Source organism: Grampus griseus, assembly GCF_964374135.1.
Source record: "Grampus griseus genome assembly, chromosome: 5".
NCBI lineage: Eukaryota > Metazoa > Chordata > Mammalia > Artiodactyla > Delphinidae > Grampus > Grampus griseus.
Window position 1 is genome coordinate 82,122,735 of NC_138998.1, and position 26,430 is coordinate 82,149,164.

Genomic DNA, 26,430 nt, shown 5'->3' on the forward strand with positions numbered 1-26,430 from the left:
GGGAATCCCTACAGAATTGGTATCCCTGGCAAGGCAATTTTACTCAAGAACCTGAGATTTCCTTCACGTTGGAAAAGAAAGAATAATTGTCAGTTGTTAGGGACCAAAGAAAATTTTTTTTTCTTGCCTATAATAGGAGACTCCTTTTTGCAAATAACATTTCATGCCTGCTCTGGAAAAAAAAAAAAAAATTCTTTCTCACTACTGCCACCTCGTGGACAAAGGTGATTTACTTTAGACGGCGCAAAGGAACATGTCTTAGTATTACCACAAGATGGCAGCATACAACCAAGTTTTCAAAGAGCACCGCTCAAAAAAGTCCGGGATTTTGCTCCTCAAAAGAGAATGTTCTATTCCAATAGAAGAGGATGAGTAGGAAATAATTGTACAAAATAAGCACTCTGTTCCCTTTTTCTAAGTGCAAGTGGAATTCCAAGTGTTAAGATCATTAGTATTTCACAAACTAGTTCATTTATTGCAATAGGGAAGACTTCCTAAAATTTAACTGGTAAGCTAGTTTGCTTTTTAAAGATATTTTAAACAAGTGTATATTTTTGTCTGAATTTTTGTGACATTTTCTTCATAGAGTGTAGTATTTGAGTAATGTTTTTTAAATTATTTTGTTGAACTCTTTTTAATTGGTTAGTAGGGTAGTGTCTGTTCCCTAAGAAATCCATTTAGGACATATAAACTTTTGCCCAAGCCTGTGCCAGTGACTGGTTAACCCATTGCTAGTTTTCTCCTGACCAAACTGCTGCCTAATCAGCCTGCATCCCTATCACTTCAGTGTGCTAGCATTATTTTGTTTTGTTCATCCATAGTGTTGCAGATTTTTAAAAAGAAAATTTTTTTGAAACTGTACTGCTATGGCTTACTTTTAAGATCTGTTGTTCTCTTTTTCTGCCAAACTTTAACTGACAATCTTTCCTAGAAGGGATTTTTACCATAAACCTGACAACAATAACTCTTATTTATTGAGCATTTACTATGTGTCTGGCAGCATTCTAAGCATAGTATGATAATTAATTTAACCGATAGAATAAATTTATAAGAAGCATTTGATTAAACTTATTTTACAGTTGATGAAACTGAGGCAAAGAGAAATGAAGTGATAATTTATAGCTTAAGCAGAACTATTGGTTTCCCTGCTTGCCCAGGTTCCTGAACAATTGCTTGGAATTATTCCATGAGGCCCGGGATGAAGCAGGGAAAAACAAGTGTTCTTTACATGAAGATGATTCCATCACGGATCTAAGCCCCTTTGGGTGAAGAGCATCACTTTGTGACCTTGAGAGGTCCTTCTAAATTCTGAAGAATGATAAACCAAAAGGCTTGACCAAAGAAAGAAGTTGTACTTTGCACAGAGCAGAGCCAAACTTTCCCCAGTCGATATTGAGTCATTTAAATGTCCCAGTGATAGATAACCCTAGAGTTATATAAGCTATGCTTACTCAGCTTTGCTGTCATAAAAATTCCAGAAGGGTATAGTGAATAATGTTCAGAGTTTTGGCTGGAGAACCGGGAGCCCTGAACTTCAGTCTCAGCTCTGCCTCTTGCTGTTTGTGTGACCTTGGAGAACTGATTAGCCTCTCTGGGCCTCAGTTTCCTCATATCATGATAAGCAATTCTCTACAGTGCCTTTTCCACAAATTTTAAGGTGATATACTGATTTCAAAGAAAAGTGGTGAGATCAGGTGTTATGAAAGAAAACAGGTGTCAGCGTGTTTAATATACAGTTGAAACGTTAGTGGTCCGATGATCAGTGTGGTCAACAGGTGGAGACTGGCGTTTTATATCTTGATAGAATCTTGCTTCACTTCTAAGGTGAGAGAGACATCAGTTGCTGGCTTCTGCTAGGAGAGGAGCATAAATCTTGCTCCAAGCTTCTGAATGGACTTCCATCCCGCTACAAGTAATGGACTAACTCTTCAAGGATAGAAGGGCAGGTGCCGATGGACTTGAGTGTCTTCGGAAGTGCACCGGTACTCATGGTATAAAAGAACATTCACATGGGGCTCCCCACCAGCCCCCACTGCACACCTGACCAGTTTAGGGAAACTGTCCTTAGATGCACACACAGTCCAGCTGATACTAGTTTTGCTAACGCTGCATTGTAGCCAAACATTTTCAAGACTTCAGACACTAGGATAATTGTGCCCTTCTTCTTGGCATCATGAGAATGCTAGAAAGCACCGTGCTGTTTGAGAGCTTCTCGTTGTGGTCTCCTTTGGACGGGCAAATGGAAAATCGGGGAGGGAGAGGTTTAGTAGATTGCTCTGAACCTCAGAAGCTTTGCAGACATGATTCTGAAGATCTGACCCCTTTGTGCTAAATCGGAGAATAAAGAGTTCAGCTACTCAGATTCTCTGTTGTCTTAACAGAGTCTCAGATCCTCTGTTAGGAGGATGCCTGGCATACCTTTATTTTTCTCATACTTCAGTGATTCTGCCCGTTCTGTTTTGGCCCATTTTGCACTCAGAGTGCCGTCGTGCATTTGCTGTGCTAAACAGGGAAGAGTAACAGACTCAGCCTCTGCTTCCATGGAACTCAAAGTTCACTAGTGAAGGTAAGCATTAATCAAAACCTCAGACAAATGCATTTGAAATTAAAACTGAGATGAGTGTTATGAAGGAGAACAGAGCTTATAACAAAGGGACATAATTTTACCAAGGGGTCAAAGGAAGACATCTCTGTGGAATCTGTAACTGAAGTTTGAATGACGAGTGGGATTCCTAGCAGAGATATCATTAAGCCATAGGCCCCACAGCAGAGAAAACATGGTACCATGGAGCATCAAGACGGCTTGTGGGCTGGAATGCAGAGATGATAAACATTAATGAGGCTGGAGGGGTGAAAGGGCAGAGCCATGGATGTCATGCTAGGGATGTTAGCCTTTATCCCGGAAGCCATAAGAAAGCATAAACAAGTTTCAAGCAGGACAGTGAGGAGACTGGATGTCCAAATCAAAATCATCTCTTTGGCTTGAGAGTCCAAGTCACTTAGTGAAAGCATGCCATTCAGGGATGCAGGGCTACATGCTGATCTTCAAAGAGAAGAAAATCCCTATCCAACAGCCATGGTTTGGGCTCCTATATCTGAGCAGTCATTCAGCTGGTCCTGAGATTCAAAGTATCCTATGGAAATGTTCCATATTTACTCCTAGAGATCTAAGTACTGTGGTTTAATTGATAAGGATACTTAAAAGGGAAGGTAAGTATTTGACCTATAGAAGCTCTTCCAACCCTGAGATTTATTTATACACTCGACAAATATTTATTGAGTACCTGCTGCATGCCGGGCTCTTATCTAGGCCCCAGGGATACAATGGTTGACAAGACATGCACTGTCGCTGCCTTCGTGGCACATATGTTCTAACAGAGGAGATCAACTCTGAACAAGCAAATAAGTAAGTGTATGACATGATGCCAAGTAGTGATCGGTGCTCTTAATATTAGTAAATCAGGGTAAAATAATAGGAAGTAACAGAGGATACCATTTTTGAGAAGGTGATGAGAGAAATCGTTCCTGAGTTGTTGACATTTCAGCAGAAACCTGAATGAAGTGACTGAGTAGGCCAGGCAGAGGTCTGGGGAGGAACACTCCAAGCAGACGAAACAGCAAGTGCAAAGGTTTGAAAGTTGGAATGGATCGAGTGTATTAGAAGAAAAGGAAGAAAGGCGAAGGAAGAAAGGCAATTGGCTTGAGGAAAGCAAACCGGGAGCAATATGGTAGAATGCGGTCGGGGGCCAGACACATCCTATCATTCCCCTAAATTGCGGTCAAGTGTACTTTTACATGTCATACTCAGAGTTCTTGTACTTGTCTGCGCACATCACATGTTACATCAAGTATTCGTAGTTGCAAATTGTTTTTGCCACCTCCAACTGCACAACATTTGTTCCAACAAAACAGTCTCTTTCCATGTGCCTTTCTTTCCATCTCTACCCATATATGTTCCTCTGAGAGTGTTCTTCCCACCCTTCCTCTCATGCTCCTTTCAGTGGAGAGTACCAGACTACCTTTGTGCTTGTTCTCAATTGATGCAGAACTTTTTACCTGTTTTTGTTTTGCTAAATGTTTCCCTTTTAGAAATTGGCACCACCGTGCACTTCAAGCAAAAAGGTATGGTTCTTATTTCTGATTACCTTCTGTATGTTAAAATTAAGATTCTACAGCAATGCATCGGGGCCTTATACACTTTAGTTCATTTCAATAATCTGTGATAATAATTTCCATAACACATTTGCTACTCTTTTTCCCAAATTGTAAACTTTCTCATTTGCGAAAAACAGCCCCTGATCCAACCCATAACCCCAATATTGCTTTTGAAAGCTATTCATTTTTAAATCTCTGGAACTGAGCAAGTTACTCCCCCTCCCACTTTTCTTAAGTGCCCATGGTTAATTCTTGCAGAGCTGCACTTTGGGAAATGTTCACTGCCCAATGACAGGGCTCTCAGAAGAGCCAGAGAGTCAACTTTACCATCCCTTGTTGGCTGTTCAAGTAGATATATTGCTAAAGGAGATAGAACAGGGTCTCCTAAAATGAAGCACTTGAGCAGTTAATATCCCCTCCTGCCTGAGCGTTCTCCCAGGTCTTCATATACCCTCACCCTGCTACACTATACCCCGGCTGCTGGGATATCCCAGTATTTTGTGCCCTCCAGCTGCCCCACATAACTTCGTCAGCCACGTGGCATATAAGTTGTATACTTTCCCCTACAAAGACAGTGCCATCAGTTCAAAGCTTCAGGATATGGACCCTAAGATTCAAACAATTTGCCAATTCTGAGTTGTCATCTTCACAAAACCAACAGAAATCCCTAACAGTGTCTGTCCCCAGACCAGAGTCATGGAAAAATCTGTTTAGCAGACACCACCCTCCATAAATCTTCATGGCCACCCACTTGGATTGGTAATTGTCTCCTATGAAGATGTCTTCTTCTCTGAGTTTCAAAGGGAATGAGACTACCAAGATCATTCTCAATAGTGAGAACCTATTCTTGTGGTACTTAGAGCCTACCAGTGAAGAACCTCAGAGATTGTGGACACTTTGTTGGTTACACCCAGGAAAGGTCCAGCACCTTGTTTATGACCAGTGCTAGCATGTCCTCACAGAATGCAGCAGGGAAGAGGTGACCAAAAATATGTACATAGGACCAAGATTATTTGGGGCAAGAAGTATAAACTACCATTCTCTTCAGCCCTTCTTCCCTCTCCAATGCCATGATTATCAATTACATTTGAATCTTAAGTAGCTGGTGTTAGTAGAACTTAGTGATACCACAGAGCTTTGGTGTGGAGGGAAAAATAGGGCATAGGATTTTTTTTTCAAAGACAAACGAGAAAAATTCCTCGTGTCATTCAAAGAAATTCTAAGTAATGGCCTAAAATTTCAAAATTTTGCAAGTCAAAATATTTGATGCTGTTTTGATGGAAAAAATATGATAATCCCAGTTCACTGTGAGAATACTTCAGCCTTACCCAAGACTCACTTTATAGAAAGAGGAGCTAATGCATAAAGAATTATGGAGAAGGAACCCAAATTTAATTCTAAGACACATGGGTCAAAGAAAATATTAATATATCCCCTCTTCCAATCTGCCCCAGCCTGGAAATTATAGGCTGTCATCTCCAGTGGATTCATTCACGCAGAGAAAGCTGTACTGGCGGAGAGTGGAAAGCAGGTGGCGCCAAAGTCAGTCTTTTTCCCTTTAAACATGGCTCCCAGGACACTGAGGGGGGCCTCACAGTCTGGGCATCTAGATACTGAGACATTTAGGAAATTATTTTTCTTCTTTGCTTAACAGTTGTTTTGTATATCGTTTATATTTTTGTTTTCTTTTTAGTCAGTCAATCCTTAGTAATTCTAAGAAGAATTCAAACTTAAACTCATCTGGCCCTTCTTTTCTTGTATGGCTGAACTATGTACAGGAATAAAATTATAAATGACCTGGACGCCTTAGTGGCTGGAAGGAATGCCCAGTGATCACTGAGGGTGTGGTTAATGATTATTTTGAATAAATCTGGTCCCAAATCCTGGAAAAAAGCTCAAAGTATTCAGGAGAAGCAACAGAAATGTTGGCCACATTGAATCACAAAGTGTCTCCAAGCACACGCTCTCTAAAGCAGGTGCTGAAAGATCGCCTTGTCCTTTCCTTGAGATTTTACTGAAAGACAAATCAGTTGGTTTAGCATCCTGCATCAGATTTGTAAGGTAAAGACTTGCCCCCAAATTCTCAGATCCTGAAATTTCAGGATGTTTTATCAATCTTGCCCTTAATCACAAATTCCCTTTGATAAGCATTGTCATGGCAAAGTGTGGTCCGGCTTCGACCCTGATACAGAGTCTCACCTCTCATCCTGTCCTGGGGCTGAGAACCTTGACCTGGTGTGTTGACTCAAGATTCCCAATCCTGCGGCAGCTAAATTTCACACCTTCAGGTCAAACATTAAAAGCCTTGATCCGGTTCACAAACCAATGCCTTTGATTGAGGTATTTCATGCCTTTCTGTAATCCAGACTTCTAGAGTTAATAACAATAATGATAATTCTACTGCTTATTGAATGTTTCCTAGATAAACACATATACACATATAGGATGTGGCTAAATACCAAGATATGATTTTTGTCTGTTACATGAAAAACATGTAGCAATTTTTGAATTGTGGTTCTATTTGCGCATCTATTCTTAAGGCTAATTTATGTTTGCAGACTCTTGCTTTCATTATATCTGTCAGTATATAAAAGCACTTGCTGAGTGTGGCCATCTGGCGTGGGAAATAAGATTTATTATTTGCATTTCCACAAATAAGCAGAAATTTCATAACTATGAACTAAAACATAATTAATGATTTTGCTGATTACTCTTCCCTGAAATAGCCATTAACTGAAATAGTCTCCTATGCAGTCATATACATGTCTGTAATTGCACACACATTTGTGTTGATTCCACAACTATCACCCATTTACCCTTGTACTTTTTCAAGCCTATTTATTTTTTCTCAAAACCAATTATGAAAAGAGGAAGTCATATAAGCACATCAAACAGCTATATGAGAGCGCTTAATAAATAGTAATTGATAGAGATGAAAATATCTTTAACAGATCCACAAAATACATTTCAACTATGTAATAATAATTTTATTAGAGATAAAATTAAAGATTATTAGCACAGTTGTACTGGGATTCCCTATGTATAACATAGAATAGCATGTGAAAGTAACAGTGAATTTTCAATTATGTGTATTAAAAGACCTATAACATATGTGTATATATAAGTATGCATATAACAAATATACTTCTCTTGGTATCTGCATATATATGTGTGTACATACATTAGCAAGAGCGTTATATATGAAATGTTTATCTAGGTTCATATATGCATATATATTTTTCAATGATGGCATTTTTGTTTTTTCAAATATTTACTACCCTTCAAATAAAATGGTAACACTAGACTTTTCAGACTCCCCCAGGTACCACTCAACTCCAAGACGTCTGAAAGATAATCTAGCCTGTCCCAGCACTAAAAATGAGATTAATAGGCAGAATTGAGTCTTTCTGAAAACTTTCTGTTTTCATACTATCCCTAGGGCAAAACAAAAATCATTCTTGCTTAACCCCGTATGGCCTCAACTTGCGTGTAGACTTTGTTTTGGAAGCATCACTGACACACTAATCCAAACAAATGTGCCACAGAGCTCATGACATCTAAAGCCTAAAGAGGAATTAAAATGATAGGGAATCACATTGCCATCGTGCCAGAAGCCCTGGGGAGTTACCGTTAAAGGAGCTGAAAGGTCCCAAGAGGCCAGAAAGAATGGGATGGGGGGAGATGAATTAGGAAGAACATTGAGTTAAGACTCAGAACACTAGGGCCTGGTCAACAATTACTAATCAGGTGCTTTGTGCAGGATGTAAAATCTTCCTGAACCTTAATTCCTCACGAAAAGCGTGAACCTGAAGGTAGCTACAGTGCCTTTTATTAATAGGATCCTACAGCCATTCAGAAAAATTAAATCGATTGAATATTTACATTGTTTATTCTGTGTTTCCATAGATAAACATATAATAACACTCATTTTATCCTGGAACTATGCTGTTCAAACTTTGTATATATTCATATTTTTATATTAGGGGATATTTTTAATATTCTCAAGAAAGCATTCTAGTAAAAAAATCTTCTAATGAAAATCATTTTTTCAAAGATAATGGATGCCTTCCTGTTGTTTTCGTTGTTCTGGGCTACTGTTTTAAACAAACCCAGATTTTATTTGCCGAATGTTTGACAAGGGACTCACCAGCACCCCTTCACTGTGTAACCTCACTGTGCAGTGGTGACAGGCGAAGTCTCTGGAGCCAGCCACCTGGGGGATCCCCAGCTCCTCTGCTTACTAGCTGTGTAAACTTGTGCGATGGATTTAACCTCTCTGTGCCTCCCTTATCTCACTGTAAAACAGGGTTCACTAGAGTACCTGCCTCATAACATGCTTGTGTGCTTGTATCTGTAAAGCATTTATAACAGTACTTGTAAGAACTGCTACATAATTGTTCCTTGGTTGTATTTGGTTGTTGTTGTTCCTATTATTATTCACGTAAAACATAGATAAGAAAACATTTTTGAGTTCAACATTTTCCGTGTTATTTTACATCTGATCTGGTATGTTTGTAGACAGTTTTGGAAACGTTTACATACCAGAGAATGCTTCCATTGCATTTGCAAACCATCATAGGTTTAAACACACACACACTCATTCACATGTATTGATCTCCGTATGTGCCCTCAAAACTTCCAAGTGACACATAATTACAGTGACACCAGTTTCTCTTTTGAATGTCATTGTCTAAGCATACAGTCTTTTTTTAAAATTTATTTTAATTTTTTTAACATCTTTATTGGAGTATAATTGCTTTACAATGTTGTGTTAGTTTCTGCTGTAAAACAAAGTGAATCAGCTATACGTATACATATATCCCCAAATACCCTCCCTCTTACATCTCCCTCCCACCCTCCCTAACCCACCCCTCTAGGTGGTCACAAAGCACCGAGCTGATCTCCCTGTGCTATGCAGCTGCTTCCCACTAGCCATCCATTTTACATTTGATAATGTATATATGTCCATGCCACTCTCTCACTTTGTCCCAGCTTACCCTTCCCCCTCCCCATGTCCTCAAGTCCATTCTCTACATCTGTGTCTTTATTCCTGTCCTGCCCCTAGGTTCTTCAGAACCTTTTTTTTTTTTATAAAGATTCCATATATATTTGTTAGCATACGGTATTTGTTTTTCTCTTTCTGACTTACTTCACTCTGTATGACAGACTCTAGGTCCATCCACCTCATTACAAATAGCTCAATTTCGTTTCTTTTTATGGCTGAGTAATATTCCATTGTATATATGTGCCACATCTTTATCCATTCCTCTGTCGATGGACACTTAGGTTGCTTCCATGTCTTGGCTATTGTAATTAGAGCTGCAATGAACATTGTGGTACATGACTCTTTTTGAATTATGGTTTTCTGAGGGTATATGCCCAGTAGTGGGATTGCTGGGTCGTATGGTAGTTCTATTTTTAGTTTTTTAAGGAACCTCCATACTGTTCTCCATAGTGGCTGTATCAATTTACATTCCCACCAACAGTGCAAGAGGGTTCCCTTTTCTCCACACCCTCTCCAGCATTTATTGTTTGTAGATTTTTTGATGATGGCCATTCTGACCCGTGTGAGATGATATCTCATTGTAGTTTTGATTTGCATTTCTCTAATGATTAATGATGTTGAGCATCCTTTCATGTGTTTGTTGGCAATCTGTATATCTTCTTTGTAGAAATGTCTGTTTAGGTCTTCTGCCCATTTTTGGATTGGGTTGTTTGTTTCTTTGTTATTGAGCTGCATGAGCTGCTTGTAAATTTTGGAGATTAATCCTTTGTCAGTTGCTTCATTTGCAAATATTTTCTCCCATTTTGAGGGTTGTCTTTTGGTCTTGTTTATGGTTTCCTTTGCTGTGCAAAAGCTTTGAAGTTTCATTAGGTCCCATTTGTTTATTTTTGTTTTTATTTCCATTTCTCTAGGAGGTGGGTCAAAAAGGATCTTGCTGTGATTTATGTCATAGAGTGTTCTGCCTGTGTTTTCCTCTAAGCGTTTTATAGTGTCTGGCCTTACATTTAGGTCTTTAATCCATTTTGAGTTTATTTTTGTGTATGGTGTTAGAGAGTGTTCTAATTTCATTCTTTTACATGTAGCTGTTCAGTTTTCCCAGCACCACTTATTGAAGAGGCTGTCTTTTCTCCATTGTATATTCTTGCCTCCTTTATCAAAGATAAGGTGACCATATGTGTGTGGGTTTACCTCTGGTAAGCATACAGTCTTAAATTCAAAAGTCTTTGGTGTGAAAAATACTACTATTTTTCTCTTGTAATGAATCTAAATGAACAGAACTATATAAAAGGAGAAAATGCAACAGGCAAAGCATAGGAGACAAGCTCTTTGGACCTACATTTACTGCCTCAATTCTCTTTGTGTCAGCACACAAATCCCTTCCCCACTTTCCTCTCCATTCCTACACCCACATCCTCCAAATGGTGTCCACATTGGGAAAAACTCAGGTGGCACTGGGAAACCCACAGACAGTCCCTCCAGGATGAATTCTGGGCAAGTTCAAGCCTCAGTTCTGCTTCTGGTTTGGACCTGCCTTGCTAGGCTTTTTTGTTTTTGTTGTTATTGTCTTTAGTTTTTATTTTTAAAGTGTCAAATGAAGACTTTGAACCAGATGACCCCCTGCTGCTGCTTAAGATTCCACAATGAGTTGACTTATTTCTGCCTTGCAGCTAAGGTGCCACCCAGCCATAAATGTTACTTTGAAACAATTCCCCTCCCCATTAACAAATAAATAATTGCTGCTTCCCCCCGAGAAAGGAGAGAGTCACAGATTGGTTCCATGTTTATTGATGGAGATGCTGTGATGAATCAGCTGGAGGAGCCCGTGTCTGGCTGCTGAAGGACACTCACCAATGCTTGGAATCTTAATGAGTGCTGGCATCGCAGTGCTGTGCAGAGCAGGGCGTGCAGGATGAAGTTGGGCAAAGAGGAGGCCACTCCTCCATCACACAAGATAACCCTTAAAATACTTATAGCTCAAGGAGAAGGATTTAGAAAAGATCGTGAGCCCTTCTTGGGCTGCATATAAGTGCCCTGACTTTGAGATGCTGGTACATGGCCCAGTCTTACCTCTGACACAGTCAGCTGTGAGCTGTGACATAGAGTGGGCCAGATGTAACCATTCTCTTTTCTCTCTCTCTTTTGCACTGCAGGACCTGGGTCGGTGAGAGGAATAAACGGATCCATCAGTCTGGCCGTACCACTGTGGCTGCTGGCAGCATCTCTGCTCTGCCTTCTCAGCAAATGTTAACAGAATAAAAGTTTAAAAATAATAATAAAAAAAACACACAAAAATGCGTCACACAGGATACAGAGCGAGAGAGAGAGAGAGCGAGATGGGGGGAGACCGTTTATTTCACAACTTTGTGTGTTTATAAATGAAAGGGAAAATAAGAAAACGAAGAAGAAAATACAACATTTAAAACAATTTTAAAGTCCATCAATAAAAACTGACGTATAATTCAGGGTGGGAAAAGTTCTACCAAGAAATGTGTATTTCTAAGCAAATGTATACTGTGTAAAGACTCCATCATGGTAAAGAGATCCAATGTTGTAATAATAAGACAACTGAAGAAGTACCAGATGGATATTAACCCTCCACCACCACCGCCACACACACACACACACACACACACGCACACACACTTTATCCTTCCTTCATCTTTTTTCGCTTGTGGGGAAAGAAAAAATACCGTCTTGCAGGTCTTGCCTTTGGTGTTTATACTTCCATCATCATTTTATTCTGATTTTTATTTGAGCTGACTCATAGCCATTCAGACTATCAATGAAGTCCTGCCCTGAGCCTTACCTGGCTTTCCTGCCTCCACTGTCTCTCCAACTTTTAAGACCATCTCCTTTCCCTCCAGTGTGCTCTATCTCCCCCACATCTGTCCGGGATATGCCCCCTTTATCCTCCCCCCGCCGCTTCCCTTCACTCTCCCCCGCCCGCCCCCCCAGCACTGGTCACGCCGCAGATGCTAGGAAGCGCCATTCTAATTCTCTCCACTGCGCGCGCGCGCTGTTTCTCGCTCTCAACGTGGGTGTACGTGTGTGTGAGCGCGTGCGCCTCTCTCTAAAGCATGCCGAGGGAACGGTCCATGTGTACATAGACTCATTGTGCTGTAGATACTGTCGCTCATCGTAATCTTGAGATGCGGCTGTGACAAGGGGCTGGGGCCGTGATGGGAAGGAGGCCAGGCGCAGAGCTGCTCCCCCATCCACGGCTGTCACAGGACCTGTGTGTATCAGCCCAAGCTGGGCCCCGCCTCCGGGCAGAACCTCATCTTCCTCCCAGTGCAGTCGTCAGAACCCAGTCCAGAGTCACTCAGATTATCACTGTCAGTGAAAGTGCCTACTATTGATGGGGTGAGCAAACAGCAGAAAGAATCAGTGATGCGTATGAGGTGACCTAAGAGAGAAGGTTGACCGACTTCACTCTTGTTTCCCACGTCTGAGGGATTCATGTATTTCCTGGCTTTTTGCAGACTCTTGGTCCTGCTGTGCCACAGGAATGAGTAGCATGTGTGGAGCAAATTCCCAGAAGCAGGAAGGTCTCCAAGTGTTAAGTCCTAATGAAAGGATGAAGAGCCACGTGGAGATCCTAAGCAGCCCTGGTTTGCCCCCTGTCCAATCTTCAAATAACACTGCATTTGCCCCGTGGATTTCCCTGAGCAGAGATTTCCCCTATTTCAGATAAAATACAGTGAGCATAAGCAAGGCGGGAGAAGTACAGGTGCCCAGGTCCCTACTCATATGGTAGAAATACTATCACAGCCCCAATACAAAGCACTAGCCATAACAAAAAGGACCCCCTCCTTGTGCTCCTTTGCAGCTCTCTGTCCTGGTGTTTTAGGCTAATACTTTATTTGGTGGCCCACATCATCTCCCTTCTCACCCACTGATGGTGTTTGCAGCACCACTGTTCACAGTATTCCATCATTATCTTAGGGCTGGCCACTCCACTGGGAACGGCATTATATTCCATCTTTCCTGCTCAGTCTTGGCTTCTAGTCTCCTGAACAAGATACAGTGGGGGATATAGTGTTTAAGTTTACATCTACAAGAGCCATCTTGCCATTAACACTGAAATGTGAGTTCTTAACCAGAAGAGCTGAGAAACTTGTAATCATTTAGGCAAAACTTACATACATACCACAAAGCTTGGCATCACCACCACACCAGAAGGATTTTCTTAGGAAAAGCCTTACAGAGAGATCTGGCTCTCTGTGTGTAGATATCTTTGTCAGGAAACCAACCATTGCTTTCACTTAGGTAGGAGGCATTGGAAATGGCTCAGTTAGTGAAAGGAGAGAGGATTGTTACTGAGGTCATAATTGAATGTATTTCAGCAGGGCCAAATATGGTACCTCACCAAGTCTTAGAACCTGGGAAATAGCTGTTATGTGATGTAAAACAGGAAACTTCATAACTGTAAATCAGAAAGGGAAGGAAGGAAGGGAGGAAGAAACAGAAAGACAGGGAGGGAGAAAGAAAAAGGAAAAAAGAGGGAGGATGGAAGGAAAGAGGGCAGGAAGGAAGAAAGAAAAATTAAATAAATATGAAATTTATCTTAATAGATTTTATTAATTGAAGGCTCTTTGCAATGAATCTCATCTTTGAAGGTAACGATCTCCTTGTTGAGCAGTAATCTTAATCTCTGCTAGGGAATTCTGTTGTTTGTTTTAAAAGCTTAGCACCAGACTTCTTTTATGATTTTGCAGTTTAGACATGAAATAGAAGGACACATTGGGCTTGGTGGTGGGTAAAAGTATTTGTGGCAGATCCTGACGTAGGGCTGACATTCTTATCCAAGGTGGTAGCTACTAAAGTATAGAGAAGGCGAGCCATATTCCTATGCAGCATCAAGTTATTGACAATCAGGGATTTCCCTAACAGTTTAGTCTTCTTAGTGCAGGAATAAAAGCTTATCATCCTTGATGATCAATATTTCCCATATATTGAAGAGTCAGCCTCATCCTTAAGTGGAAGCTGTAGTGGAGTGCATGCTAATTTAAAGATATATAAGAAGAGAAAAGTAATAGGAGTTAATTCTGATTAGTATCAATTTCAGGAACAGATCCCCATGGCACGTCACAGAATTTAATCATACACCTAGATTTCTTATTGTCTCTACCTTATCCTAAGGACAAGGTCTTGGCGTTATGGAAGGAGATTATCCATTGAAAGGCATGTCTTTGCCATGTCGGCACCATTTGTTCCCTGAGTTTTATTATGATGGTCCGTATATTAAACATAATTAAACATGTATTGAATATTGTGGTGTTTGCTTATATCTCTGGTAAGATCTGGGTATTTTGTCCTGTCTCCTGTTTTCAGAGCAATCATTGACCCCAGAAACCTCAGAGGTTTGAGGATGTTTTTAAACAATGTGAAAAATGGAAGAAAACGTAGTTTGGAGAAAGGTCAGGAAAAAGGTAGAAGCCAGAGAACTGACACCAAGAGAGTAAGTTTAAACATGGGACTTCTTGGAATTTAGTTCATCACAGTGTGATAAATCTCTTCAAGAATTTTGTCCATTGGTAATCAAAGCTTGAAACCCTACAATGAAAAGAACCAACTGGTTGGAAGCAGTATACTGAAAGGAGTGAAATACATCAATTAAACTGAATGGCTAATATATTTAATGTCCTTTGTATGCAAAGTAAAACTCTACCATTCATAGAATAAAATCCTTAGACCTGATTTGCACTTAGCTAAAGCGGAAATGACCTTGACCAAGGGCAGTTCCTGAAGAATGAAAACTGTCCTAGGTTTTACAATTGCAGAATTATATCCTCTGTGCAATTGTTCACCAGAACGTTTTGCCTTGTTGGAGGAACCGTCTTACTAGTTTTGAGACATAAAATCCCTCTGCTGTAAAAGAACTAAGGCTTAGGGAAAAGTCCTTTCATTTTCCGCTGGGAGGAATTGTCCCATTGACCTTTGCCTTCTCTTCCAAATCAGACAGACGTCACCCTTGCCCTGAGCATTTTTTTACTACATCTTCAGACAATTGGGGCTATTCATAGAGACCTTGTAAAAGTACTCGTGATTTTCATGTTCTTGGAGGACAGAAACAAAAGTCTGTTTCTCCTCCAAAAATGGACTTACCTCCTTTGCACACAAAAACTAAACTCCTCAGCATGAAACTGTTTCTGAGTTATTACCTACTAAGTTATTAGCTTCTTAACCGTTCCAGAATCATAGATTCCATCCCCAGGTTAGTTGTGGTTTGACTGCTTCTGTTGGCTTGTGTCCCAGAATTTCCCATTTTGTTTTTTGCAGGTCTTGAATTATTTGTGGAAAAATAATATATATGTGTATGTATTTTTTTTAAATCTTATCTTTACAGATGCTATATTTACAATATTGTATGTATTATAAAACAAATCTAGAATAATGATTTAAAGTTAAAAGGAAGAAAAGTACTGAATTTGGTTTTAAAAAAAGAGCTATGCTTCATTTAGAAAGACATGGAGCCCCGTTTTTCTACTTTGTAATGATTTGTTTAAAAGGAATTTGCTTATGGACCATGTTCCATGGGAATAACCATGGCCTTATTTTTCTCTTCAACTTTAAACCTTTCAGCCTGTATTTAGTCTTGGTTCCTAATAACTATCTTTTTTTTTAATAGAAATATAAGTGCAATGCTATACCTGACCTACAAAAACTATTACTATTTTGAAGACAAATATTAAACACACCACAAAAATTGTTAGATAAAAACCCTGAGTTAAGAAATGCAAATCCAATTTAGGAAGGCTCCTTTACTTAAGTGTTTAAAATATTTCTTCTCCAAAGACTGCATTTGCTCCAGTGGTGTAAATTTTCCAGAGCGGTTGGCATAATATCTGTAAACGTCTCACTAAAGGCAAAATGGAGTTTACATTTATGTGCATAGAGCAGAAGAGAAGTAAACTATTCTCATTTGCAGCTATGTTGTTAAACGTGGCCAACTGATATTCAAGAAAGAATTTTTCTTCACCCAGCAACGCACATGACTTTCCTGCTGGCAAGCAAGCTGGTGGTAATGTTAGGGGTAGGTTTAGCATTTACACCAGCGTAAATGTTTATGGATATCATGGAAAACTTACTCTAAAGTCTTGATTTCCCTTCAGCGCATTTACCTACTGTGTGCTGATTAATAAATTAGGCACCAATCATGTGTAAATCAGTAGTTTATGTACATAATATAAACTATGTAAACTTCATTTTTCATGCAGGGCGCAAGTTCAGCTAAACCTATGAAGCTGAAAGGAAAAAAAAAATTAAATAAAAATAAATAAAAGCCAAAGCATGTCACAGGTCAGAATGGGAAGAAGGATGACTAATTGCCCAAACATGAGGTTGTCTCAGCAAAAGGAAGCAGACCCACAGAACTGTTAAAGGTTCACATCCTGATCAGGTCACAGGAGGCCACCTCTTTGTTCCTTCAGGACCTAAGTGGGGTCTCTGGCAACTGTTGCCACAGTTTTCTCACCTGACCCCAGAGCAAGGGAAATGGAGAGACAGGAAGGACGGACTTCTAAGCGCTCATGTGTCTGTTACATCAACTCTCAAGTGTCTTCTTTACCTCTTACTTACCACCTAAGAAGTCTCATTTCAACAGCTCCAAGGAAAGTAAGTTACCTATACCTTGATGAGCAAAATATTATTCAGTTTTTATTTTCCATCCAACAAAGTCATTGGGAGAGCTTCTTTGTCATCTCAATCCTAAGAAATTGAGGGGTGTTAAAAAAATATGTTATATCCTTGAGAAATATCTTGCTAAATCACCCTAGGAAAGAACTACTCTTGCTTACTCTGGTAGATCTATTTTCTATATATCTATCCTGACTGTTGCAAATGAGGACAGAATCATTTTGATCGGGAGTATCTCTCTCAGGCACGTTCTCTTGAAGTCTTTTTGAAGTGTCTGTTGTGTTTAACAGAATGACATATACGTGTCTTCTGCAATCTGCACAGCTGGTACATAAATAGTCATCAAAGAGATCACTACAGGGACCACATGAATTTTCTGCAAAGACTGTTATCAAAAGAAATTTAGGTCAAATTAATATTACGCTTAAAGTACTCTCCTCTACCCAATATAAACGACAACTTTATAAAGTGAGGTAGGTGGAAGGTGGATTGGGAGTCAGGAAAATTGGGTCCTAGCCCTGGGTCTGTACTATAAGCAAGCCATGTGACCTTAGATAAATTAGTTAAACTTTCTGAGTCTTGGTTTTCTCATCCGGAAAGTGAGAAATTTGAATGACATCTCTAAAACTTCAGTCTTCTCTAAATTCTCTGATTCTGAATAAGAATTTAATCCTCCTGTAGAGCTGTGTCCACCTCATCATTCTAAGCAGCTATTTGTCATCTCTGGTTTGATCACTTTGATCTAGTTTGATCTTCACTTCTCAGAACCATCATGCCAACATCTTCATCTCCAAAGCCAAAACTTTCTAGAATACAGGGTCCCTGGACTGGTTGTATAATTCTCTTCTGATCAAAACTTCTTAACAATGTAGAGAAGGGACACATTCAAATTATGCTGCTGACATTGAGAGAGCTGGAGTTGTTTCCTTAGTTAAAATATGATAAAATCTAACTGTTGAACTATATTCTAATCATCTTTCATAGGGAGAAAATAGCCAGATTAGGTATTAGGCATGTAATAAGTGAGGAAGTTGTGCATGTGAAGGGAAACAGTTGTTTCTCATCCTGGGCCAAGTGCCTCATGATAGTAAATGGTTGTCCTTGAAAACTCTTTGCTTGTGCTGGTGGCCATAAGCATGTGGTCCCAGGCAGATTCAAAGGCTGTTCTATGAGAAATGAACAAGATAATATATTTTGTTTTGGAAGGAACTTCTCATGGCATAAGTTTCCCTAAACTTGACTTATAGGCTCTGTAGTCAAGTAAATGGATGGAGAGAAAACAAACCTCATTTTCAAAAAGTACAAATCAGGACCATTTTAAAAAGACAAGTTGAAAATAGGACAAAAATAAACACATTTTAGCAGGTTATAGAGCTGAATATAGTAAGAGTTGTGAAGGCCAAAATCAAATGTGAAAGTTAAGTACTCTGAGCAGAGCATAAGTAGAGAGGATGGTTTCTCAGACGATTAATGAGGAATTACCGTGTGCCATGTTCTGGATGGATTGAGCACAGCTGCTCCTGTCTTGACCCAACAAAGTATAGCCCCACGCTATGCTAGATGCTCAACTTAGCATCTGTCCAATGGTAGCTTTTCATTCATTGCTTAAGAGAACAGAAAGAATCCGAGTCTCCTGTGCACTGAAAAGCAGGGATTATTCATAACTTCCCAGCATTAGTATCACTTTAGATAGATAAGGATTTACAATGTGCTTAGAGTATGTATGAAACTCCCTTTAAGTGGGAAAATGACCTGCCCACGAGACAACTCCCCATTTCCAGGGTGATTTCAGAGGTGCCTCTTTTTGAGTGATGCTCCTGGGCAACTCCCACAGCTATGTTCTTCTCTGAACAAGCCCTCTCTATGTAAAGCCAGGTACAGAGTAAAAATCTGCTTCTTGCAAATGAAGAAAGCCCTTGGAACCACTAGCTTCCTGGCATACGGCAGTAATTCTAAGCTATCTGGAGCCTTTTTAAAAAAAAAAACTCACTTCCCTGAGTCTTTGCTCTTCACCAGAGAATGTTAAAGGTTCATCCTGGTGAATTACCGCCAAGTTCTGCTCCCTAAGTGTTTACTGGGAGTGGGAAAAGGGTAAAGTGAGGAAATTACAGAAGGAGAGAAGCATGGGAGAAAACCTCCAGCTTCCTTCCCCTTCCACCTTCCTTCTCACTGCTCTATTGAAGGGTGTATAAATTCTGCTCTTGGTTAGAATTCTCCTTATTAACAGTGTTATATACATATAAATATATATATATGAGTATATTCCTTTTTTCATCCCTCTAGACATAAACAAAACTTTCCTTGATGACAGAAACTCATGGCCATTTTTCTGTTTGGGTTTTTTGTTGTTCAAGGCTTTTTTATATTTGTTTATTGGGTGGATTTTTTTTCCCCCTGGATACTAGCTCTGTGAAGGAAAATAAAAAGCGTAGTGTGTGTTAAAAAAAAAAATTAAAATTAAAAAAAGCTTTTTTCCTTTTCTTTTTAAATGTATTTAAATTCTGTTTCTCTGTTCTGTTACTTTACACTTATGAATGCTCTGCTCTTCTGTGATCTTAAAACAAAATGAAATAAACGTGAAAAGGAGATGTGTCTTTATTGACCTGAGTCAGTGATCTCATGGTTGACTGCACTGCTTCTTGGAAGTTTTTCATGAATAAGATAGGAAATGAAGCCAATGATAATGAAAACTATGTGAAGAAGGGGTGGACCACACACGGAAGAATCACTTGCAGGCCCTCTATCAGTGTCTCTTCTATCACAGAAGGTAATGTGGTATTTACAGTAATTGTCTTCATCTAAGCAAAGAGAGTCTCTGAAAATTTTTTCTTTTTCTCCCTCAAGGACTCATAAGAAATAAGCAGAAATTACCATTGAAAAGCTACAGATAAAGCATTAAGAATTTTTGATTGTTAGACTTGAGTGAGACCTTAGGACATGATACCAAAAATCATTAGGGAGTATATCTCCATAATAGGGGTTATCTTTAAGGTTGAGTTTTAATAAGTTCCAACCTGGTAGCAGTAGGAGGAAATAAATTACCTTCTAAAGCCACTTTTTTTTTTTTAAACTTATTAAATAAGCAGTTTGTTCTCTATTCTTGCTGAGAGCTGTTACCTTCACAATACGTTTTCAGAATCTCTATAGAATCCCCATAGCATTGCCCAGGATAGACAGGACATAGCAGGAGGAAATGAGAAATAAGCAATTCGAAGAGGTGAGGTTGACTAATTGTGCATCAGAAGTGATTGGGAGGGTCTGAAGTTTGAGCTGCCAAACTGGGTCAGAAAAAATAAGAGAACTGATCCCAAATCAGGGTGGGTGGCTGGGGGAGAGGGTGAGGGAATGAGCACTCATGATCGCCTTCAATAATCAGCAAAGGGTCTCAGACAGAAGCAAAACCTCCTCTCCCCTCCGGTTCAAAGAGATAGTTTAAGGGCCCAATCTCCCCAAATTTGAATTTTATATAAAACTCTTGAAAGTGCCTTCTTCAATGAGTTTGCCAAACTCAAGGTTAAAGACATAGTTCTCAAGTAAGACAGCCCTCACATCAGACACCAGCCACAAATTCAGGTCCCCCCATTTCTGATCAGCTGGCTACAAATTCAGGGGTTCCCACTCACCTCTCAGATTTAATAGTTTCTAGAATGACTCACAGAACTCAGGAAACTGTAATACTTATGATCACAGTTTTATTATACAAAAGGATACAAATCAGAATCAGCCAGAGGGAGAGACGAGTAGGGGGAGGTCTGAGCGAGTCCCAACATGAAATTTCCATTGTCCTTTACCTGTGGAGTCAGAACACATTACCCTTCAAACACACTGATGGGTGACAATGCACAGTTACCCACCCAAGCTGTGGTGCCCAGAGGTCTTACTGGAGTTTCATTGCTTAGGCATGATTGATTGAATCACTGGCTACACAGCTGAACTCAAACTTCCAGGCTTCCTCCCCTGACAAGATGTCAGGCTGATATCACCACCACGTGACTCAGAGCCCCAGTGCTCTAAACACATGGCGGTCCGTCTTTAGTCATCTTGTTAACATAAACTCTCCAGGGGCCCACCATGAGTCCCCTCATTAGCTAAACTATCAAGTGTGGTCCGAGGGGGCCCGACATGAAATAACAAAGAAACTCCTATTACTTAGAAAATTCCAAGGATTTAGAGGTTACCTCCCAGGAACTGCGGACAAAGGCTAGCCAAAGTCTTTATTATGTCCCTCCCATTACAAATCTTGTGAAAACCCACCTGAGTCTCAATTAGCATTGTCCCCAGCTGGCTTGAGATTTTATTTCCTTTAAGCCTCGGAAGCTTCAGGGTTAAAAAATTAACACCAGCTTGAGGCTTTGCTATCACTGGTGGCTCAGAAGAAATTCCTTCTTGTATACCCCAATTTTCTACTCCCTTTATACCCATCTATTTAGAAGTATGTCCAAAACAGTAGGTGAGATTAGGAAGAAGGTGAGTCTGTGATCTCTTAAGGAAAGGACCATGTCTTTTCCACCCTTGTGATTCTTTCACATCTAGCACGATGAAAGGCTAATGGCTTAGCAAACATTTTTCAAAATAGAATTGAGTTGTGTTTAATGCAACCGACAAATTTACTCCATGTGGAATTCTTTTCTACCAATCACTATAACCTCACCACAGCTGTGGAAGATGTCTGACTTTAAATCTTTGGAACAAAAGGCAGATCCCTCCCTTACATATACACAAAACTGTTACACAAATATGGAAAACTTGGCTGCCCATAATCCCAAGACTGAAGTCTTAATGGTCTTTGCTGTGAAGACAAAAAGGTCCTCTTTCCACTCTCCTACCTAAGTTGTTCTCTTATACTCGCTAGACTGGAGACTGGCCAGTTGGGGTAGATTTCCATTAGTCAAAGCTATTTCCTGACCAAAGAATCTCAAACTATTGAGGATCTATAGCGGACCCTGGGAGTTGTATGGGAGAACATGCATGGTGGGGGTGCATCATCTAACTGAACCATCTCTCATAGACCCAACCATTCTCAATGAGAAGGTGCTGGCTGACTTGGCATGTATTTTAAAACAAGACATTAAGTTTTCCCTCATTAAGATAGTGTGAAATTTTGACTGGCCATGTTATCTTTACTTTGTGTCATTTCCACCTGCTCACCCTGCCCCTGTCTAGCCTCCCAGATCAAACTAGACATCCGCTGATCTAGTAGCAAAGGCTCCTATTCCCCAAAGAACCTCTACCTTAGGTTCTGTGTGCCTGGAGAAGATGTTCCTACTAATGGGAGCAAATATCAGAGGTAGATCCTGATCAGAAACCCAGGAATGGGGAAGGATGCTGATCTGGTTAAGAGAAATGGTACAGTTGTAGCCCCAAGCTGCTCCAGCTTAAGAGTCAGCAGAAGCTCCCAGGCAATGGTCAATGGAAGAAGCACGGCGGCAACCACAGGCTCCACCCATAGACCTCTATTCTGTTAACACACTTCGACTTCAAATCCTTGGACTATGAACATGCCTCTCTACCCTTCTCTTATTTTCTGGCTCCTAGATGATTAGCCTAACTGGCACTACTGAGTTTTTGCCTTAATATGTAAACTCTCAAGATCTGAGCCAGCAATTCTGAGATTGCGTAGCCTTCAAGTAGCATCAGTTCACCCAGATACATTATTATTTGAGTAAATTCTGAAAGAAAAAAGAGAACAAAAGCTCCCAGAACCAAGAGGACTCGCCAGGGGAAGGCTGAAAATTCCTTCTGGCTGGAGTCACTGCCTACAAGCAAGGGAGCTGGATTGTGCACTTTGTGCTCCCCAGGTCTGGCCAATCCCTCCCCACGCAGCCCTTCCCCAGCCTCTACCAGTTACACTGCCCTGCACTGATTTAGCCAGGCTTGGAGAGCTATGTAGCCCAGTTAAAAAGACAGTGAGTCGAGAGGAGGCCTAAGTCATTCCCATTAAATACACATGGGCTCTCCCAAGACACAGACATCCCTCTACCCTACCCCCAGTCACCATGCAGCCATGTTCCGAGACCTGGAGAATGTGTCTCAGGGCATGACTAGTGATACAATGGAGAAAGGTACAGAGCTCTCCCTGGTAATCCATTAATCCTTTGTTATACAAATTCCATCTTCCTGTGAGAAAGCCCAAACCAGGCTTCTTGACATTCGGGAAGGATCAGATCCTTATTCCTAAGTAGCAACATCCTGGTATTTTTCCCTCTTTGATCCTAATTTGTGATGGAATAATGGTATTTTCAGGAAGACAAGATAGTTGGGTATCAACTAGTTGAACTACCATGAACCCCAATTACCCAGTTCTGCCTCACATCCTAAATGAACATTGAAAAGAAAACAGAAAAATGCAAACACAGGAGAGTTAGTTTCCAAGTATGGTTAGTGTTAACAATGTAGGCCTGCAGTCCCCGGGCTGCTGTGATACTGACCTTCCTGTGAATCCCTTTTTGTTGCCCTTGCCTATATACACTGCCTCTGAACTACAATGAACTGAGCTTTCCTTTTCTTTTTTTCCTGTTTAAAGCACCTTAAACAGGAAATAAGCTCCTCACCTTCCCAAAGTCCTTTTGAAAATAAGAAGTAATAAAGCAGAGGTTAAAACAAAAATTCCTGGTGGATACAGTCTCTGTTTTCATTAACATTTTAAATGGTTATTTCTAATGGTACGTTTAACTAAAGTTAACTTATCCATGGGAAGAGAATGTAGCCATTAAGATCAGCATCTGTTGAATAAACTGAGCTCCACATCCGGTGATGCATGATTATAACACCAAGAATATTACATGTTAACAGCAGACTCATTAACATTAATTGCTGCATTTAGTCCCACTTAAAACTTCCTGCATATATAACATTTGCTAAATACATTATCCTTTTTGAAATAAATACGCCCTAAAACATCATCACATAAATAACAAAGGAACTAAATGGAGATTGGCTTGTGTGATGTGCTGATGAGAAGAAAGGAGAGCTAATGAAGACATCCATGGCCAGATGAGGTGGAGAGAGAAAGCTACCATTTGTTGACACGGTACAAAATTCAACCTGAAAAGGGAGACTCATGCAGAAGGGGGTGGCAGCTACCAATGCAAGGTTACTGCTCAGTAATCAACAAGTTGTTCAATGCGAGTGGTAGAAAAAAACTCTGGAGAGGTGTGAAAACACAAATGCCAAATACTGTGCTATTTGGTTTTCATGAAGAGGCTATAGTGGGCCAGGCACCATGCTTAATTATTCACTTGCTCCCTGAGGGCAAGCTCATGTCCGTTGGAGTTTCTGTCAGTTTCTGGCTGGAAAGAAGATATTTGACAATGATTTATAAGTCACTCCTTTCATGATGCAAATATGGCATTTAATGACTCTTTCAGAGTCCTGTCATTTGGCCAAACAGACTATGAATGGCTAGAGCTGAGTCCAAGTCGAACTGGGATCCCTAAAAGATGGGCCTGTGAGCACAGTTTATAAATAGAAGGGGTAGCTTTTCAGAAGACTGTTATGTGAGATGAAGTTGTGGCAGCAAATCAACACTGCCTATTGGAAGAAATGGCTATGACGCTCGTGTGTGATATGACATGGGATTGCTCTAACGAAGAGGAGATGAGTCTGAAAAGAAAACTCATGAATGCTTTTTCCATCTTTACAAAGGCACAGAGCTCCATCCCCCTGAGAGCTGGTTAGGGGAAAGGAGGAAGAGGAGAGAAAACCTAGTGAAGAACAAATCGCTGTCATTGGCACAAAAGGGTGTCATAAAGATTATTCAGGAACCCCAAATCAAGAGTAAGGCTGAACTCCATTTGGAGGTTAAGGTGGTGTGGGAAAGCGCAAGGGAAAGACTTTACAGAAACACATTGTTGACAGTGGTGATAAATAAACAATTTTCAAGCCCACACATTTTGTATGTATTATTTTCTCGAATCATCATACGAATTCTGTGAGATTGTTTATACTATTAGTCTCATGGTATATAGAAAGAAACTGAATCTTTCAAAATTAAATGATGGCCCAAAGGAAGTGAATAGACTGGAATCCAAACTCAGATCTGTACACCTCCACAGGCACCACTCATAACCACAAACTCTATCTCTGAGCACAAAGGAAAGGTATCAGTTGGAAGATTCACTGTAAAAGTACTATGTATTGAAGCAGCATATATCATTTCACAGAACTTCTTTACGTAGTTATCCCAGGGCCCAAATAGTAATAATAAATGCAATGAAAATTAACGGTGGGACAGTAAGAGTTAGTCCATGTTTCATAGATAAGGAAACTAAGCCTCAGAAAATTAACTGCCTGGCCAATGTTACACAGCTGGCTGAATAGTGGCACCCCAGGTCCTGATCTCTAGGCCTTCTGGTCTAATATTAGTGTGGTTTCCATTACAGACCTCTCTCCCTGTGGAAACTGGAAGAGGACACTCAGTGGCCAGCTTCCCTAGCCCATGTGAATCCGTTTGGAGGGGATTATGGGCTGAATAGTGGTCCCTCAAAATTCATAGTTGAAGCTCTAAACCACCCCCCACACCCCCACCCTGGCCCTCCAGAACCTTAGAATATGACTCTGTTTGGAGATAACGCCTTTAAAGAGGTAATCAAAGTTAAATGAGGTCATAAGGGTGGGGCCCTAATCCAATATGAATGGTGTCCTTATAAAAAGAAGAGACACCAGGGATGCAAACACACAGGAAAAAGAGCATATAAGGACACAGCAAATACATGGCCATTTGCAAGCCAAGGAGAGCCTCAACCCAGCTGGCACTTTGATCTTGGACTTCTAGCCTCCAGAACTATGAGAAAATTAATTTCTGTTGATTAAGTCACCAGTATGTGGCATTTTGTTTCGGTAGTCTCAACAATCCAATGCAGAGAGCAAGCTTATTGGTCCATGTGAGATTTTGATAAATGTTTTTACTTTTCAACCCTAGGGTGACAATTACTATAGGGACACGTATTTCTACTCTTACTCCAAATCTGAAGGCAAACCACTGAGGCTTATAAAGTGGTAAATTTGGGGATAAGTGTAAGAAACATTAGTATGTATGTGTGTGTGTGGGGGGGTAATATACATACTGTGATGCGGCGAGCCGCCTCCGACCAGCAGAATGACGAGTCGCCACACGCAAGATTCTTCTCGTATCACACTTTATTGGAGCACAGCTTGGTTAAAGAAAAGATGGAAGGAAGACACCGCAATCCTATAGCAGTCTGCTTATATAGGGATTAAGAACATGTGTCGCTCTGTGATTGGCTTTCGCCGATGGTGCGACTTGTGAGCCAGCATCGGATAGGTCGCTACTTTAAAACCTCATTAGTATACTTAGCGCAAGCGCAGTGGCCACAGGAAGGATGATTCAGCTTACTTCAGCTTCCTGCTGCGTGGCAGTTAGCTGACCGCGCCCTACATCTCCCCCTTTTTTATTTACTAGGATCACCAAGCAGAATGTAGCCCGTACAAGTGTTCACCTCATGATGTGCTCACTGTTCGAGGGCAGCCTTCCGTTGGCATGTCTGAGACACCTTCCTGCGTGCAATGCCAACAAGGGCTGCAGGGTGCAAAGGCTGACTCAGAATAAGTTTTGATTCCCTATAGAGGTGCAATGGCAACAGGGCCTCTCCGTGCAAGGGCAATCCATTCGA

The 26,430-nt window shown here is 40.5% G+C and overlaps 1 protein-coding gene across 2 annotated transcripts in view; it reads left to right on the plus strand.

Annotated features, from left to right (window-relative positions):
• LSAMP (limbic system associated membrane protein) overlaps positions 1-11,408 on the plus strand; it is a gene marked incomplete at its 3' end in the record, with an annotated part of 648,619 nt that extends 637,211 nt beyond the window's left edge. Inside the window, exons 8-9 of one of the 2 annotated variants that reach the window (XM_082655043.1) lie at positions 4,090-4,122; positions 11,311-11,408. In XM_082655043.1, coding sequence (XP_082511169.1) covers positions 4,090-4,122; positions 11,311-11,408 — 131 coding nt within the window. The remainder of the gene's footprint in view (positions 1-4,089; positions 4,123-11,310) is intronic. The other variant, XM_082655044.1, reaches the window with a different exon arrangement.
• Positions 11,409-26,430: the final 15,022 nt, after the last annotated feature.